Source organism: Ranitomeya variabilis, chromosome 8 (assembly GCF_051348905.1).
Source record: "Ranitomeya variabilis isolate aRanVar5 chromosome 8, aRanVar5.hap1, whole genome shotgun sequence".
Taxonomy (NCBI): Eukaryota; Metazoa; Chordata; class Amphibia; order Anura; family Dendrobatidae; genus Ranitomeya; species Ranitomeya variabilis.
This window is the reverse complement of record NC_135239.1, coordinates 177,057,249-177,074,112: the sequence shown is the minus strand read 5'-3', so window position 1 is coordinate 177,074,112 and position 16,864 is coordinate 177,057,249. Positions and strand designations below refer to the sequence as shown.

The following is a 16,864-nucleotide window of genomic DNA, read 5'->3' as shown; positions in this document are numbered from 1 at the left end:
TTTATTTATATAGTACCATTAATTCCATGGTGCTGTACATGAGAAAGGGGTTACATACAGGGTTATAAATATCGTTTACAGTAAACAAGCTTACATTGACAGACTGGTACTTTTGTATTGATGGCCTATCCTTGGGATAGACCATCAATGTACGATCGTTGGGGATGCGACCAACACCTGCCGGTCGACTGTTACGTCATCGGTGGCCAAATGTTCTCGGATGATGGCCACTTCTTTTGTTTTGATGGCCTATCCTTGGGATAGACCATCAATGTACGATCGGTAGGAATGTGACCAATATCTGCCGGTCGACTGTTACTGCGTCAGTGGCCAAAGGTTCTCGGATGATGGCCATTACTTTTGTATTGATGGCCTATCCTTGGGATAGACCATCAATATACGATCGGTGGGGATGCTACCAACACTTGCCGGTCGACTGTTACGGCGTCGGTGGCCAACAGTTCAAGGATGATGTTAACTACTTTTGTATTGATGGCCTATCCTTGGGATAGACCATCAATGTACGATCGGTGGGGATGCAAACAACACCTGCTGGTAGACTGTTACAGCGTCGGTGGCCAAAAGTTCTATAGTTGTCCGGGTACTGCAGACCCCCTTCTATTTCAATCAATAGGGGGTGGATCTGTGGTTTCTGGCCATGGCCACTATAGCTTTAATGGAGATTCTGTGGTATGGCAGCATCTGAGAACTTTTGGCCTTCACCGACACTAGTAACAACTGATCTGCGGGGATGCCGGGTGCCGCACACACACCTATCACATATTGATGGCCTATCCTAAGGCCTAAGGATAGGTCATCAATTAAAAAAAGCAGTGTCCAATCCCTTTACATACCTGTCACATGAAAAAAAAGCTATTAACCTGAAGATATGGGTTTGATCTGCAGGTTAATAGTGTTCTGAATCTGCCTGGCACTACTGGGAGCATTAGGGCAGGCTATCAGTCAGTGCCGGGGGAGCAGTTACAGCCGCCGCTCTCCAGTCCCATAGATAATTCACCGGCACCATCTGGCAATTATGTGGTTATGGGCCTCATGCTGGGTCCAGGATAATTCAAAACTCCAAGGAAATCGAGGCACCAGAAGGCAAATCCTTATAAAAACTTAAATCTTTATTCCATAATATTAAAAATGGGTCACAGCAAGAAGACAACTAGACAAGGCAACGTTTCAGCCTCATCTGGCCTTTCTCTTCATTTTCTCTTTGCTGTATAATTATGGTCTATAAAGTTTGCAGATACAGCTTTGAGGTCAAAAGTTTGCAGCAGGTATTCAGGAGCCGAACATCCTGTCAAATAGAAGTTTCTATAATTGGTGTCTTGAATGTGCCGCGAATTACGTTGTATAAACCACAAAGGTAAAATAATACAATGAATTTGAAAGAACATCTAAGTGACACCGGTATGTCAGATTATCATTACGAATCTCACGCCCTTTGCTTCTTTAAACTGAAGATCCCGTCTGTAACATGACAGTGACAGTCCATGGGAATGCATTACATGAGGGTTGCATGTCTACTTGTTGTTCCTATAACTATAAGTCTGATATACAAGCAAAAACGATAAGGAAGTTGCATGTGGTTAGACTACAAGTCACCAGTTTGTTGCTATTCAAACTCTCGTGGCAAAAGTCTGTGGATAACGTAAAGAGTGATTTTAATTTTTATTTCATAAATCAATAGTACACATGAAAATAAGCAACTTTGTAACATATCTTATCAGAAAAATCAGCTTCTTTCACCTCCTGAGCTGACATTTTATTCTCGATTAGTGAGTAGAATCTGTATTCAGTGAAGACAGATTTCCCATTCCGGAGATAGAAGATGACAGTTGATGACTATAAAATTCTATGGAGAAGGGAGGAGCTAGAGGCTGCAAGTTCTCCTGGAATGACAGTTACAGTTCTCCATAGAACTCTATGAGCACCAACTGTCATGTCTTGCCTCAATAATGGGAAAATCTGTTCATGGAAGACAGAGTTTTGAGAATTTTGAGAATTAATGATCAGCTCAGGTGCGGAAAGAAGGGGATTTCTCTGATATGAGATAGAGATATATATATATATATATATATATATATATATATATATATAACAAAGTTTCTTATTTTCATGTGCTCTATGGATTTAGGAAGAAAAAATAAAAGTGATAGTTACTCTTAAAATTTAGGCCAATGGTTGTTTTTGCTTAAAAGGTTTGTCAAGTACTCTTATGTTGATTGCCTAACCTTAAGAATTGGTCATCAATATCAGAGCAGTATCCAGCACAATGCCTATCAGCTGTTTTCAGTGCTGGTGGCGGAAGGATGTGATCAGTTGCGGAGCAAAACAGCACAGCTCCATTAATTGTATAGTGGCCACAGCGGGGTACTGCAGATCAATCCCCATTCATTGTAATAGGGGCAGATGTGAAGTACTCGGCCGCTACCACTATACAGTTGTACAGTTGATGGAGCTGTGCTGCTCAGCTCCACAACTGATACCTTCCGTCGGTTGCCGGCACAGAGAAAACCGGAACGGTGGGAGTGCCGGGCGCCTCATCCCCACTGATCTGATATTGATGACTTATTGTAACGATAGGCCATCAATATGAGCCCCCTTTAATGAAAAATACATTTGTAAAAATTGTACAAAAAAAAATAAAAATTAAATGTTGAACATAGTAAACTAAAAACTTCCGTCCACAAATTCCGCACTACAGATACATCTAATTTTAGCGTTTTGGTTCTTCACATCCACATATATAATGGGAAGGACTCACACACACTTGTGTTCTAATTAGGATAAAAGTCAACTGGTGTATGGGTGATGTACACATCATCAGTCATTAGACTGACCACCACGCAAGCAGCTTAGTTACTCATCCGAATTTCTCCTCGTACCAGTCATATTGCATCTGATGATGACGAATGCGCGTGGTCCATAATTAGTTTTGATAGCGTTCCAATGGAGACAGAGGTTAAGATGAAGTCCGAGCCACAGCTGTTTATCAGTTTCTTCTGGAATTATTGTCCAGTAACCACTTCAGATTTGATGCTGAAATATTTATTTTCTGTTGTATTGACACTGAAAACATAAGTATCGAGTGCCAATTTTAGTGACTCACTGGATTGAGGAACAAGTTGGTTGTTTCTGCTCAAGAAAGATTCTCGGGAGTAGCTCCTGGATCCTACTCGACAATTCTCAGAATAACTTTGTGACAAGACTTCTCACGGATTGTCAATTATACTAAAAGAAAATACATGATGTCCTAATGGTCTTGCATGTCTACTAGTACCTCCACCACCTTGTAGATGTATGGACCTCCACAATCTACTCATCCTGATGGATGTACAACGATCCTATTCTTTTTTTAATAGGAGTAAAGATGGCTACTCATTAGTGTGGCTCTTTCTTGTGAGTTAATTGCTTTCATACTACGCCAATAAGAATATGTGCTTACCTGGTGTCTTTAAGGAGAACCATTATTTTCTTGAACTCACATTTGTAAGAGGATTGTTGGCTGAAACGACTTTGTAAGTCTCCAAAAATTCAGCCAATAGGGCTACATGAATGCACAGTCATCTTCAATGTGTTTCTGTAATAGAGGCATGATCGATCTTATGTTGGATGATGCCCTACACAGTACTGCCTCTGTGTGGGTGCCCCCCCAACCGCAATGTAAGTGGTCATACAGTGACTCTACCACCTTCCATTGGAAAAAGTGATATACTGTCCTATACAGTGCCTAAGTAGGAATTATGGTAACATTTTTCTTGACCAAGCCTTCATGTGTTTTAAATGTCGTTAGTGGAGAGAGCCGTCGCCAGACAGACGTGGCAACGGCTTATCTCATAGACAACAAAAGGGTCAGATGTTTAATTTGAAGCTGCCTGTCCCTTATCCACCCCACCGTAATCATCTAGGATGACATTAATTTAGGCAATATGGCAGGATTTACCATTATACATAAGTAACTGGTGCTTTGTAACTTTTTGAAAAATGCCAAAACTTTCAAAAATGTCAAAAAAGATCATTTTGACTTGTGAAAAAAATGTAATCTTTTTGACTCCAGTTCATGCAGGTAACGATATACAGTGATCCCCGATAGTGCCCACCTTATTGCCAACATGCCAGCTTATAGTATGTCCAGTGACATTTCAATGATTAGTGTCAGACTCATGATAGTGCCCATATTCATGTTAAAATTCAACATACTTTCCTTTGTTGTCAACATCCAGGAAGTTACATGAGAGCATCCTCACAATAGTAGCTGTAGGGGGCAGCCTCACAGGTGTTGCTGTTGGGGACAGCCTCACAGGTGTAGCTGTAAGGGGGTAGCCTCACAGGTGTAGCTGCTGTATGGGGCAGCCTCACAGGTGTAGCTGTAGGGGCAGCATCACAGGCGTAGCTGTAGGGGGCAGCTTCACAGGCGTAGCTGTAGGGGGCAGCCTCACAAGCGTAGCTGTAGGAGGCAGCCTCACAGGTGTAGCTGTAGGGGGCAGCCTCACAGGGGTAGCTGTAGGGGGCAGCCTCACAGGCATAGCTGTATGGGGCAGTCTCATAGGCGTAGCTGTATTGGGCAGCCTCACAGGCGTAGTTGTAGGGAGCAGCCTCACAGGTGTAGTTGTAGGGAGCAGCCTCACAGGTGTATCTGTAGGGGCAGCCACACAGATGTAGCTGTAGGAGCACCCTCACAGGTGTAGCTGTAGGGGGTGCAAATGCAGCAGCCCCATACCAATATTATAATTGGTATAAGGTATGTAAGGAACCATGTTATAGATTTCGCATTCAGAAACTAAATCTTCAAGCTAAGTCTGTTGATTGGCCTTTTTGTGCTAATTTTGACCAACGCAAAGCTCCGACGCCACATGTAGCTCTTCAGCCCTCTTGCTCGTAGCTCACCAGCTTCAGCAAAGATGTCATATCAAAATTAGAACTTGATACGAAAGTCAAAAATATTTTACTAGCAATTTAGAAATATTACTCAGTTTGTTGTCCATAGATTGGGTTGCAGCATATGGACAAACTAGGGTTGTAAAATGCAAGATTAGAAGGGTGGTTGACCTTCGCTCTTTGCTTCATGGACTGCTTCTTACTGATTGCCGATCACCCTCACTGGGACACTGGAAGTTCTGGTGTGACTATGGTCAGTTTATATTGTGTCTGTCACAGACTCGAAATTGGCATGGTCTACTGGGAAAGTGTCATGTCTATGGCCAGCTGTAGGGCAGATATGGGAAACATATGTGCTAGCATGCTACCCCTGGCAGTCATGGAGGGGCACTGCCCAAGGCTAATTGAGCACATCGCCTTTTATTTTCAGAGCACAGCAACTATACTGTATATGCCAGATATTCCTACTTTAGTATTTTTCAATATATTTGTACTGGAATGTTTTGTGCTTCTGTTCCTGAGTCACGTCAAGTTTGTTCTACCCTTTGGTGTCTATCATCATTGCCATCACCATGGTCGGGATCCTGATGTGCTTTTTTTAGTTGACATGATAATTTTATATATACAGTATATATATATATATATATGTATATATATATATATAGATATATATATATATATCTATCTATATATATATATATAGATACATATATAATTATAATTATTTATATTCATACTATATGGTAATTAGTGTTGATTTACAGTAGTCAACCACATTTACGGAGCTTTCTCTTTATTGGCACTGGATTTCAGTTCACGGCAGACCTGTTTGCATGCTGTGTTCATTGTGTTCAAGTGTCTGATCGGTGGGGTTGGGTACTATTTGGACCCAGTTGACAAAAGGACTGGAGTCTCGTGTGTCCTGTTCAAATGCTGAATTGGTTGTCCATGCAAAGGAATTAAAAGTTACCTTTCATGAGGGACATAGATCAGTAGGGATCTCCGCAGCGGGACCCTTAGTGATCTGTCTATACTGTCGTACTCGTTATGTGATAAAATTGGAATTTTGGGACCACCTTTTTAATTATACAATCAAACAGGCAAAATGTAATAATATCATATGCCTTTTTATGCAATATGTGGCACCTTATCGGATGACACATATAGTATATTACATACTGTAATAGAAAGGAAGGAAATAGTGGATGTTAAGAAATAAGTTGACTTTGTCACTGTGCACCTTCCATTAGCAAACAGGATTCATTTAAGACATCCTCAATGACACTGATTTTACATCATACGTTACAACAGTCATATATATATCATACTCTCTGGAAAACTGGTAAATTTGTAGGATGGGCATTTACTTAAAGGAGTTCTTCTCTTGTTAGAAAAGTTCCTTGACAATTAGCTGATTGCACAAAGCCAGTGGCGTAGCATGGGCTGCCAGCAACCAGGGCAAGGCAAGTATTTGCCCCCCCTTATACCAGGGACCATTAGCACTCCCTTCTAATAGTCGATTAATGAATCTGTTATTCCCCAAGCATTCTAATAAAAATACTAATGTATTTATAGTTTGCCCTTTGGATCTCTATAATTTTTCTTTCTTCTAAAGTTTGGCACAAAATGTAAAAAATAATCCGTTATACGTTTTTAGAAAACAGTTCTTAATTGCACTTAAGTATTTTTTAATATAACTATTTTATTACAGCTGACCTAAACCTAACCCTAACCCTGCCCTAACTCTAGCCCTAACCCTAGTAGCTGCTCTGCCATTCCAGTTGTTTACAGAAATTCCTATGCAGAGCGCAGAATTCGAAACAGGTTTGTCATTGGCTGCTGTGCTCTGCAAAGGCAGTGACTGAGATGACAAAGCTCACTTAATTATACAATGATCTTCATCTTGGTTGCTGTCTCTGCAGAGTACAGCAGATGATGAAAAACTCATCCCGGCTGCTGCACTCTGCATAGAAATTTTCAGCATTGAACAAAGTGACAAAGAAGCTGCTTGCCAGCGAGCAGGAAAAAGCAGCTTTTACTGGCACTACTCAGTCAGTAGACAATGTGGACAGATTAAGGGTAAAATGTTGTGACCCCATAGAATTTGGCACCCAGGGTAACTGCCCCTATGACCTCCCCAAACCACTCAACTGTACTGAGCCCCTTGCAATCAACTGTAACATGCGGGAAACCTAGCAGTCCATTGCAGGACAGGACAGGTCCTCCAGAAAGAGAATCGCTTTTGGTAACTGCTTTCCTCTCTGGTTCAAACATGAGAATCCAAAATAAAGGACCCCCTACTTTCAACTCAACTTCATTTGTATACCCTGCCATCCCGCTATACACAAAATTATCCATAATTATATACCAGAGTGTCTGACGTTTCAACAGTCTGTTTCAATCGCAGAATAATCCTATGTGTTTAGCCATGAAACGACACATATTTTTCACAGTTTCTTAACAGACTATTTACTCTCTTCCAGGAAACAACAGCAATCATGGTCGACACAGAGATGCCATTTTGGGGGATGAATTTTGGCATGAGCTCAATAGACCTTTCTGCCATTGAGAGCCATTCCCATGACTTTGACATTAAGCCATTTGCAACGGTGGACTTTACAAGTATTTCTGCGGCTCAATATGAAGACATTCTAGAAGATAAGAACTTCCTGTGCCGAAATGACCAAATGGACGCTGATTATAAGTATGAGCTGAAACTACAAGACTGCCAAAGTATGCTGACTCATTCCATGCTCGTGATTGTTCTCTGGAGTCTTGTATAATTATTACCTTCATGTAATACAATATAATTGCTCAATAATGTACCGGATAATTTAAACAGTGGTGTCTTATATATCCTGAAGGCCTAAAAATTGCATCAGTAACTTAAAAGGGACAAATGTTAAAACTGGATGGTTATGTTGGTACACAAGGGTGAATAGCTAGACTGCATGGTTACGTTTAATGTCTTTATTCAAAACTGGCGGTCACGTCCTCCTGGGAGATCTGTGGGTGGAAGATCACTATGTATTGTTAAGTGCAGATCTTCCACTTAGCCTGTGTGTTTGTGTCACATATTAAATGGATTTGGTTTCCATTGGTGCTACAGAGGCTAGCGACCCTTTCTATGCTGGTCAGAAACTTGCAGCTCCATTTTCAGCTGCTTCTGATCTGGTCATTACCTCTCTCTATGAAACCTGGCCAGACCCTCTCTGCCTTGCCTGTGAACACTTTGCTTCCTAGCTCATTTGGAGAAGCTATGCTGAATAGGAATTTGTTCTTGCTACTGGAGATTCGTCTTCCTGTGCTGAGTGCTAAGCTTAATGGCTGGAGTGGAGTTGCTGTAGTAGTGATCTTTAGTTTGCTGTAGTACTTGTGTGTTTATCTCCTGGTTCCTATTCCCATTTGGTTGGTACATTCCTATCTTTCCCCATATACACCTTTACCTTTGGTGAGTGTTTGCATGTTTGTTGCTTTCTGATATTCCTGTTTTGTCTTTATGTCTTGTTTGCCTTATATTTCTGTCCCAGGCCTTTAACTTCAAGTGTACCCCCGAGACAGGGATAGTTAGGGTCACTGTTTCGGTGACAGTTTGAGGCCCCCCTTCCTTACCGAAGACTGTCATAGTGTGACACTAGCATACTTATTTTGGCTTATTTCAATCACCACCAGTGCAAGTTTGCATCATATCTGATTTATTTTACTGCAGTATATACGTTGGCTAAATTACCATTTTTGGGATATTGCCACAAAGATCATGAATGCATAATATGAGAGTCACGCAGGCCTCTTATGAGCTTTTATCCCCCATAACACCATGGTCTTCTCCTTCATATCTTCTGCAAGACAGAACAGTGTGTACCTACTATCATCCATGTACAAAGACGGTATAAGGCAAGATCTGCACACACTGAAATTGTCATTGCATATGAGATATTGCATCTAATGATCTGCTATGGTGTTATGTTGCAACCTGCGACCTACTGCGATTGCAACAGAAACTGCATATGTTTGCAAATGCATAGGATTTTCAGTCTCTGGCTGCTGGACACACGTGACTCACTAACCATGGACTTTGTTGAAAGTTGTATGCGACTGAGAATTGCTTGTCTACGATTTGACCATTTTTTTTTATAGCAAAATCAGCCCTCTAATAAAAAAGTTGCATACCTTCAAGTCGCAGACAAGTTGCACTGATGTTTTTGGTTGGACTTGTCTAAGAAATGCTTTAGCGAGACTCATTCATAGGCAGATACTGTATGTCGCATGCAAGTCGCAGATGTATGCGACTTGCATTAAAGTCTATGGCAAGTCAGAAAGCGTACAACTTGCAACTATCAACAGAAAGTAGAACCCATTTGGAAACATTTGGAGTTGCAGCAGGTCGCAAGGTGCAATGCGACACAAATGGAAATCATTAGTTGCGATGTTGCGACACTGAGATAAACTTGACGCAACACATATTGCTTTGTAGCCCTTTCCTTATAATTAAATGAATAACTTCACACACATTGTATGATTTTTACACAATAAATTTGCATTTTATTGCATGAAATAAGTATTTGATACAATAGAAAAACAGAAATTAATATTTGGTACAGAAACCTTTGTTTGCAATTACAGAGGTCAGACATTTCCTGTAGTTGTTGACAAAGTTTCTAGACACTGCAGCAGGGATTTTGGCCCACTCCTCCATACAGATCTTCTCCAGATCTTTCAGGTTTCGGGGCAGTCACTGGGCAACATTGAGTTTCAGCTCCCTCCAAAGAGTTTCTATTGGGTTCACATCTCGAGACTGGCTAGGCCACTCCAGGACCTTGAAATGTTTCTTACGGAGCCACACTTTAGTTGCCCTGGCTTTGTATTTTGGGTCTTTGTCATGCTAGAATACCCAGCCATGACCCATCTTCAATGCTATTACTGAGGGAAGGAGGTTGTTAGCCAAAATCTTGCAATACATGACCCCATCCATCCTCCCTTCAGTACTGTGCAGTTGACCTGTCCCCTTTGCAGAAAAGCACCCCAAAAGTATGATGTTTCTGCCACCATGCTTCACGATTGGGCCGGTGTTATTGGGGTTGTACTCACCCTTCTTCTACCTCCAAACACGGCAAGTGGAGGTGATACCAAAAAGCTTTATTTTGGTCTCATCTGACCACATGACCTTCTACCATGCCTGCTCTGGATCATCATGATGGTTATTGGTGAACTTCAAACGGGCCTGGACATGTGCTGGCATGGGCAGGGGGACCTTATGTGTCCTGCAGGAGTTTAATCCATGACGGCGCAGTGTGTTACTAACGGTAATGTTTGAAATTGTGGTCCCAGCTCTCTTCAGATCATTGACCTGGTCCTACCATAGTTCTGGGCTGATTCTTGACCTTTTTCAGAATCATACTTACCCCACAAGAGGAAATCCTGCATGGAGCCCTAGACGATTGACAGTCATCTTGTGTTTCTTACATTTTCTAATAATTGCGCCAACAGTCATTGCCTTCTCACCAAGTGGCTTGCCTATTTTCCTGTAACCCATCACAGCCTTGTGCAGGTCTACAATTTTGTCCCTTGTCCTTAGACAGCTCTTTGGTCTTGGTCATGGTGGAGAGGATGGAGTGTTATTGATTGTGTGGACAGGTGTCTTTTATACAGGTAAGAAGTTCAAACAGGTGCAATTAATACAGGTAATGAGTGCAGAGTAGGAGGGCTTCTTAAAGAAAAATTAATAGGTCTGTGAGAGTAAGAATTCTTGTTGGTTGGTAGGTGATGAAATACATATTTCATGCAATAAAGTGCAATTTAATTATTTAAAAATCATACAATGTGATTTTCTGGATTTTATTTTTAGATTTTGTCTCTCACAGTTGAAGTGTACCTACGATAAAAATTACAGACCTCACCATTTTTTTAGGTGGGAAAACTTACAAACTCCGAAGTGTATCAAATACTTATTTTCTGCACTGTATTTATGTTTGCAGTTTTCAGTTGCATGTTTAACATTACAAGTCTTGAGATACAAGGAAAATCCAAAATTCTTCTAAGAATCACATGATATCCAATGTCAAAAAAGCCACCAAGAAAACGCAATACAAATTGTTTGAACAGAGAAGAAATAACAATAGAGGTTTATAGAGGAAAAATGCCACAAACTGCACAAACAATGCTATATGTAGAGCATGGTTTGAATCTAAAAAAAAGCAATAAACACAAAAAAAAGAGGTGCTCTTACTGATACTTTTAGAAATGTTCTAAGTAATTACTTTACATTGCCTTATTTTGATTTCATATTGTGTTTAAAAGATTTTAACAAAGTTATATCAACTACGAGGAAAAACGCGAAATAGTTGCCTTCATGTAAATAAACATATCTTAAAGGCGACATTTCTTGCAATGATTTATTTTTCCATTTCCTTTTACTTCAGACACAATAAAATTGGAGCCTCCTTCTCCACCTTACTATTCAGACAAGTCACAGTCGTTTACCAAATCTCCGGACGAGGCCTCCAACTCCTTCATTGCCATAGAATGCCGCGTGTGTGGAGACAAAGCCTCGGGATTCCACTACGGGGTCCATGCATGTGAAGGCTGTAAGGTAACATATTTGTGTTATATTTGCTGTAATTATATTATTAAATAATTATTGACTAATATTAATTGTATGATCATATTCTGGGTGCCATTAATTAGACATTTCTGGAAACTCCCTGGTTAAAATAATACATTTTTTAAAATGTTTTGGGATAATCTATCAATATAATTGAATTGTGAACTATTCCTTGTGCAAATATTTCATGCAAAAGAATTTCAGAAACATTTATAAAAATTGTCTTCCGGTAAAACTGGACCACATTGCATGGACTGGCCAGCGGCTCTTCTGACCTGTCACACTCAGGTCGGTAGAGCCACCGGCCGGTCCGTGCACTGCGGTCCGATCTTGGCTGTCTGACTACACCCAATAGATCAGAGGTGTCAAACTGCATTCCTCGAGGGCCGCCAACAGGTCATGTTTTCAGGATTTCCTTGTATTGCACAGGTGATAATTTAATCACCTGCACAGAATGATTCCAGCACCTTGTGGAATGCTAAGGAAATCCTGAAAACATGACCTGTTGGCGGCCCTCGAGGAATGCAGTTTGACACCTCTGCAATAGAGGACAGTGGGGCTAAGTGAAACTTTTATAGGAAATGTTTAGCCCAAAGTTGGGTTTACATTTTTGCATGAAGTTAACACCTTCAGAAACTTTAATAGTCATAAATAGTGATGAGCGAGCGTAGTTGGATAAGGTGTTATTCTCGGGTGCTTACCGAGTGACTTCGGCGTGCTCGAATAATATGTTCGAGTCTCGGCGGCTGCAAGTCCCACGGTTGTTTGTTGGGCAACCCCTGCATGTGTTGTGACTGTTGAACAGCCATGAGACATGCAGCTGTGGGGACTCGAGCATATTTTTCGAGTACGCCGAAGACACTCTGGACACGAGCATGCTCAGATAACACCCTATCTGTGCATGTTCACTCATCACTAGTCATGAAAACTATGATATAGTTGTAAACATGAAACCATGTTACCTAAGGAAAATTTACACTGGAGTTCTTATATATCAACATGGTCACTTATTAAAGGGCCAGACTGTTCTTCCGTTACTGAGAAATTAGCGTTTGAATTTATATACAGATGGCTATGACAGATCTGAAGCCTCTGTCACTCCAGATCTATTCCCCACCCACCAGCTCCTCCCACTGTTTGACTGATAACACGTTGGCCTAAAGTCACACATCATAGATGCTTCAGATCTACCATAGCCATTTGCATATCAATTCAAACGGTGATTTCTCAGCAAGGGAGGAATGAACTGGCCTTGTAAGGGTACTGTCACACAGTGCAATTTTGATCGCTACGACGGTACGATTCGTGACGTTCTTGCGATATCGTTACGATATCGCTGTGTCTGACACGCTACTGCGATCAGACATCACGCTGAGAATCGTACGTCGTAGCAGATCGTTTGGAACTTTCTTTCGTCGCTTGATCACCCGCTGACATCGCTGGATCGTTGTGTGTGACAGCGATCCAGCGATGTGTTCGCTTGTAACCAGGGTAAACATCGGGTAACTAAGCGCAGGGCCGCGCTTAGTAACCCGATGTTTACCCTGGTTACCAGCGTAAACATTAAAAAAACAAACAGTACATACTCACATTCCGGTGTCTGTCCCCGGCGTCTCAGCTTCTCTGCACTGTGTGAGCGCCTGCCGGCCGGAAAGCGAGCACAGCGGTGACGCGGTGACGTCACCGCTCTGCTTTCCGGCTATGGTGCTTACACAGTGGAGAGAAGCTGAGACGCCGGGGACAGACACCGGAATGTAAGTATGTACTGTTTGTTTTTTTAACGTTTACGATGGTAACCAGGGTAAACATCGGGTTACTAAGCGCGGCCCTGCGCTTAGTTACCCGATGTTTACCCTGGTTACCCGGGGACTTCGGCATCGCTCCAGCGCCGTGATTGCAAAGTGTGACCGCAGTCTACGATGCTGGAGTGATAATCATACGACGCTGCGACGTCACGGATCGTGCCGTCATAGCGACGAAAATTGCACTGTGTGACAGTACCCTAAGGTATTGCTGGACTTGTCTTTGAAAGAGCTGCATTCACAAATAAATAGATTTGGATGTAAACTGCTGCTCACACATTCCCTTTAATGCCCTGTATCATATTATTCAGTACTTTATTAGCACAGTCGCTTAATTTTGTCTTCTTCCAATAACAAAGCTAAAGCTTGTGTGGTCCTAGGCTGATGACCTCATGTAATTCACTTAGTTTTCTATTGTAAACAGTTGGAAAATTAGATGCAGCTACTCTGTATACTCTGTTGATTGCTCTAGACAAAGTCTTGGCTGTAGGTTATAAAAAATACAACAAAAAAATCAGTGTTGCATGTAAGAAGCACATATAAACTAATAAAATATTGTAAAATATGGCCACGAGCTCCAAATTATATTGGTCTAATAATGACATACGCCTTCCTATTTGTGCACAAATAATTTCCAGTAGAAAAAAAATCCTTTATTTTTTTGTGTGTGTTTGGTTAATTAGAATCAACTATTTATATATATAAAAAAATAATAATATTCTGATTAATTAAATGTCTTAGTCACCAAATATTGATGTACATCTGCTGTACATCTAGCAATTAATGTTCTTTATATTGATATTCTAGAATTTACATTTAAATAAATCAGATCCATTGAATAAGTTATTGATTATTATATCAGAATAATCAAGGGCTGGATAAATTAGTCATCGTAAAACAAGACATCTTTATAAAATATCAGAATTGCATGTTTTTGGTATTTTTTCCTTGCGTTTCAAATTGTTTTGCTTTCTGAAAAAAACTAAAACTTTTGTTATTAGATGGAAACTATCAAATAGCCGCTGTTATAGCACTAGATATTTCTATGTGTATTAATTAACTTTTTTTTGGATCAAAGTAAGACATGTCTCCTTTTTTTGGAGGGGGGCATTACGGACAATCATTCCTCAAAAATATAGGACGTGTCAACTGTGATCTATGCATAAAAATAACGGATAGCGCACAATTTTACTACAAAGCTGCCTGGTTTTATAATAGATTTCACATAGCAAAAGCAAAAGGCAAAATGAAAACCATATCTGTCTAGTTCTTTTACCGACATGTTAAAAATGATAATATTCCTCTCTCCAGGGATTCTTTAGAAGAACAATAAGATTGAAGTTAATTTATGAACGATGTGAGCTCAATTGTCGTATTCACAAGAAAAGTCGCAACAAATGTCAGTACTGCAGGTTCCAGAAGTGTCTGGCAGTCGGGATGTCTCATAATGGTGAGTTGGATGATCAGTTGCTCAATACTATACATATATAGACAGATACACATTTATAAAAACATAAATAATGATAAAAATAAATAATGGGAAACGGCACTTTGAGTCAAATCCAAATTGGATGGGTGCAAAGATCCACAGAGTTAACTCAAGTTCATAAGAGAAGTAAAAAAAGTAGATCATCCCCCCCCACAAAAAAAAAAAATATATATATATTCATGTTACAGTAGGTAGATGTATATGTGTGTACGTGTGTATATACAGTGTATAAATAGATAGATAGATAGATAGATAGATAGATAGATAGATAGATAGATAGTTGCACATTATAATAGATATATGCAAAAAAATAGAATAAGGCAGAACTCCCAAAAAATTCCAGTTACAAAGGTTTTTTTTTTGGCTTTCAAAACATGCAAAAGATAGACTGCAACGTTTAAATCTTTATAGAAATGTTTATAGGCTCTACAGAAAAGCTGAAATGGTGCTGTTTATATCTCACATGTTTTGACAGCAATAAACCACCTTTTTTACTGAACTTTTGTGTTGCTGTATTCTATTTATTTCCATGTATACATATAATTTGTGCACAAAAAAAGAATAAGAAAAAATAAATATATATATATATATATATATATATATATGTACACACACATGTACTTGTATATTATCTCTCTATATATTTTGCAAGTACGTGTGTGTATATATATATATATATATATATATATATATATTAATATATTAGTTATTTATACATATATATACTTTTTTGTGCACAAACGAATATATACAGCCTTGCAGAAGCAGATACTATGTGAGTTTGTGGACATTATACTTTTTAGTATGTTAGGTATGTCTAGATAATTTTCCATCAGGTTTTCACCTTGACCTTTTCTGTCTGCCGCCCTGGAAATTTTCTCTCTTGTTTAACTTTAAAAAGTTGAAATTGATAATTTGTGAAGGGACTTGTTCCTCCTGGAGCGCAGAGTGCATGTTCATAACAGCGTGTGTCCGTGACAATGCTAGCTAAGGCGTAAAATACAGAGTCATTATGAAGGAGCCCACACCAGAATGGCCTGCTAAAAAGGAGGAGACTGGCAGGAATTACCTCATTCCTTCATCTCATCTCATCGTTATGACAAGAAGTGAAACTGGTTGGGCGGGTTGAGTGGACAATGCTTTTAAAACATCATTTGAGTAGTAATGCAAACACTAAACAGGCCAAGCAAGGACTGACGATGTCAATACACCCCCTCAGGCCTACTGACAGGGCACTAAATCAAGCAAAGTCTTGATTTCTTGGTCAACAGGTTTATAAACAATTATAATATTACTATGATACTGGGCTTGCGCGTTTTCTTTGTCACAAGTACATTGGCTCAAAACCGTCTATCAGAAAGATAGGCCTTGTTCCCAATAGCAACCAATCAGAAATAAGCTTTTATTTTGTACACTGCATTTGAAAAATATAAGCTGATTTGTGATTGGTTGCTATGAGCAACCAGGCCTACTTCTCTGTTCTCTGCTTTGATAAATTTGGTCTAGGATCTAGAGGGATGTGCTGAGGGGTTTTTCGAAAAGCCAATTTTATAGGGGTCAGATGCTTCTTGGTTCACAGAACCCTTTTTGTTTGAGTTGGGTATGGCTTCAGAGACCACTAGCAATGCCATCTTCTAACTGACCCCCCATCCTTGTGTTAGGCTGCTGTCACACTAGCAGTATTTGGTCAGTATTTTACCTCAGTATTTGTAAGCCAAAACCAGGAGTGGGTGATAAATACAGAAGTGGTGCATATGTTTCTATTATACTTTTCCTCTAATGGTTCCACTCCTGGTTTTGGCTTACAAATACTGATGTAAAATACTGACCAAATACTGCTAGTGTGACGGCAGCCTAAACCATGTCAATTTTCATGTTTAAATTTTTTTTAATAAAAGTTCATTCACATGTTCATGTTTAATCACATATGTGATAAAATGGTAGCGATGTAATCAGTGTTTTGGATCAGTGTGTCCGTTTTTACCATCCGTGTGTCATCAGTGTTTGGTCTGTGTGTCTGTTTTTACCATCAGTGTGTCATCAGTGTTTGGTCCGTGTGTCCATTTTTACCATCTGTGACAT

The 16,864-nt window shown here is 40.0% G+C and overlaps 1 protein-coding gene and 1 long non-coding RNA gene across 2 annotated transcripts in view; one reads left to right on the top strand and one right to left on the bottom strand.

Moving 5' to 3' along the window:
• Positions 1–16,864, top strand: part of PPARG (peroxisome proliferator activated receptor gamma) — a 59,307-nt gene that overhangs the window by 22,017 nt on the left and 20,426 nt on the right. The window contains exons 2-4 of the mRNA XM_077276273.1: positions 7,374–7,623; positions 11,310–11,479; positions 14,605–14,743. Coding sequence (XP_077132388.1) covers positions 7,389–7,623; positions 11,310–11,479; positions 14,605–14,743 — 544 coding nt within the window. The 5' untranslated portion in view covers positions 7,374–7,388. The remainder of the gene's footprint in view (positions 1–7,373; positions 7,624–11,309; positions 11,480–14,604; positions 14,744–16,864) is intronic.
• Positions 11,339–16,026, bottom strand: LOC143787488 (uncharacterized). The gene is made up of 3 exons (XR_013218382.1): positions 15,852–16,026; positions 15,627–15,769; positions 11,339–11,472 (listed from the first exon to the last, which is right to left on the bottom strand). It is a non-coding gene; the product is annotated as an uncharacterized LOC143787488 (long non-coding RNA).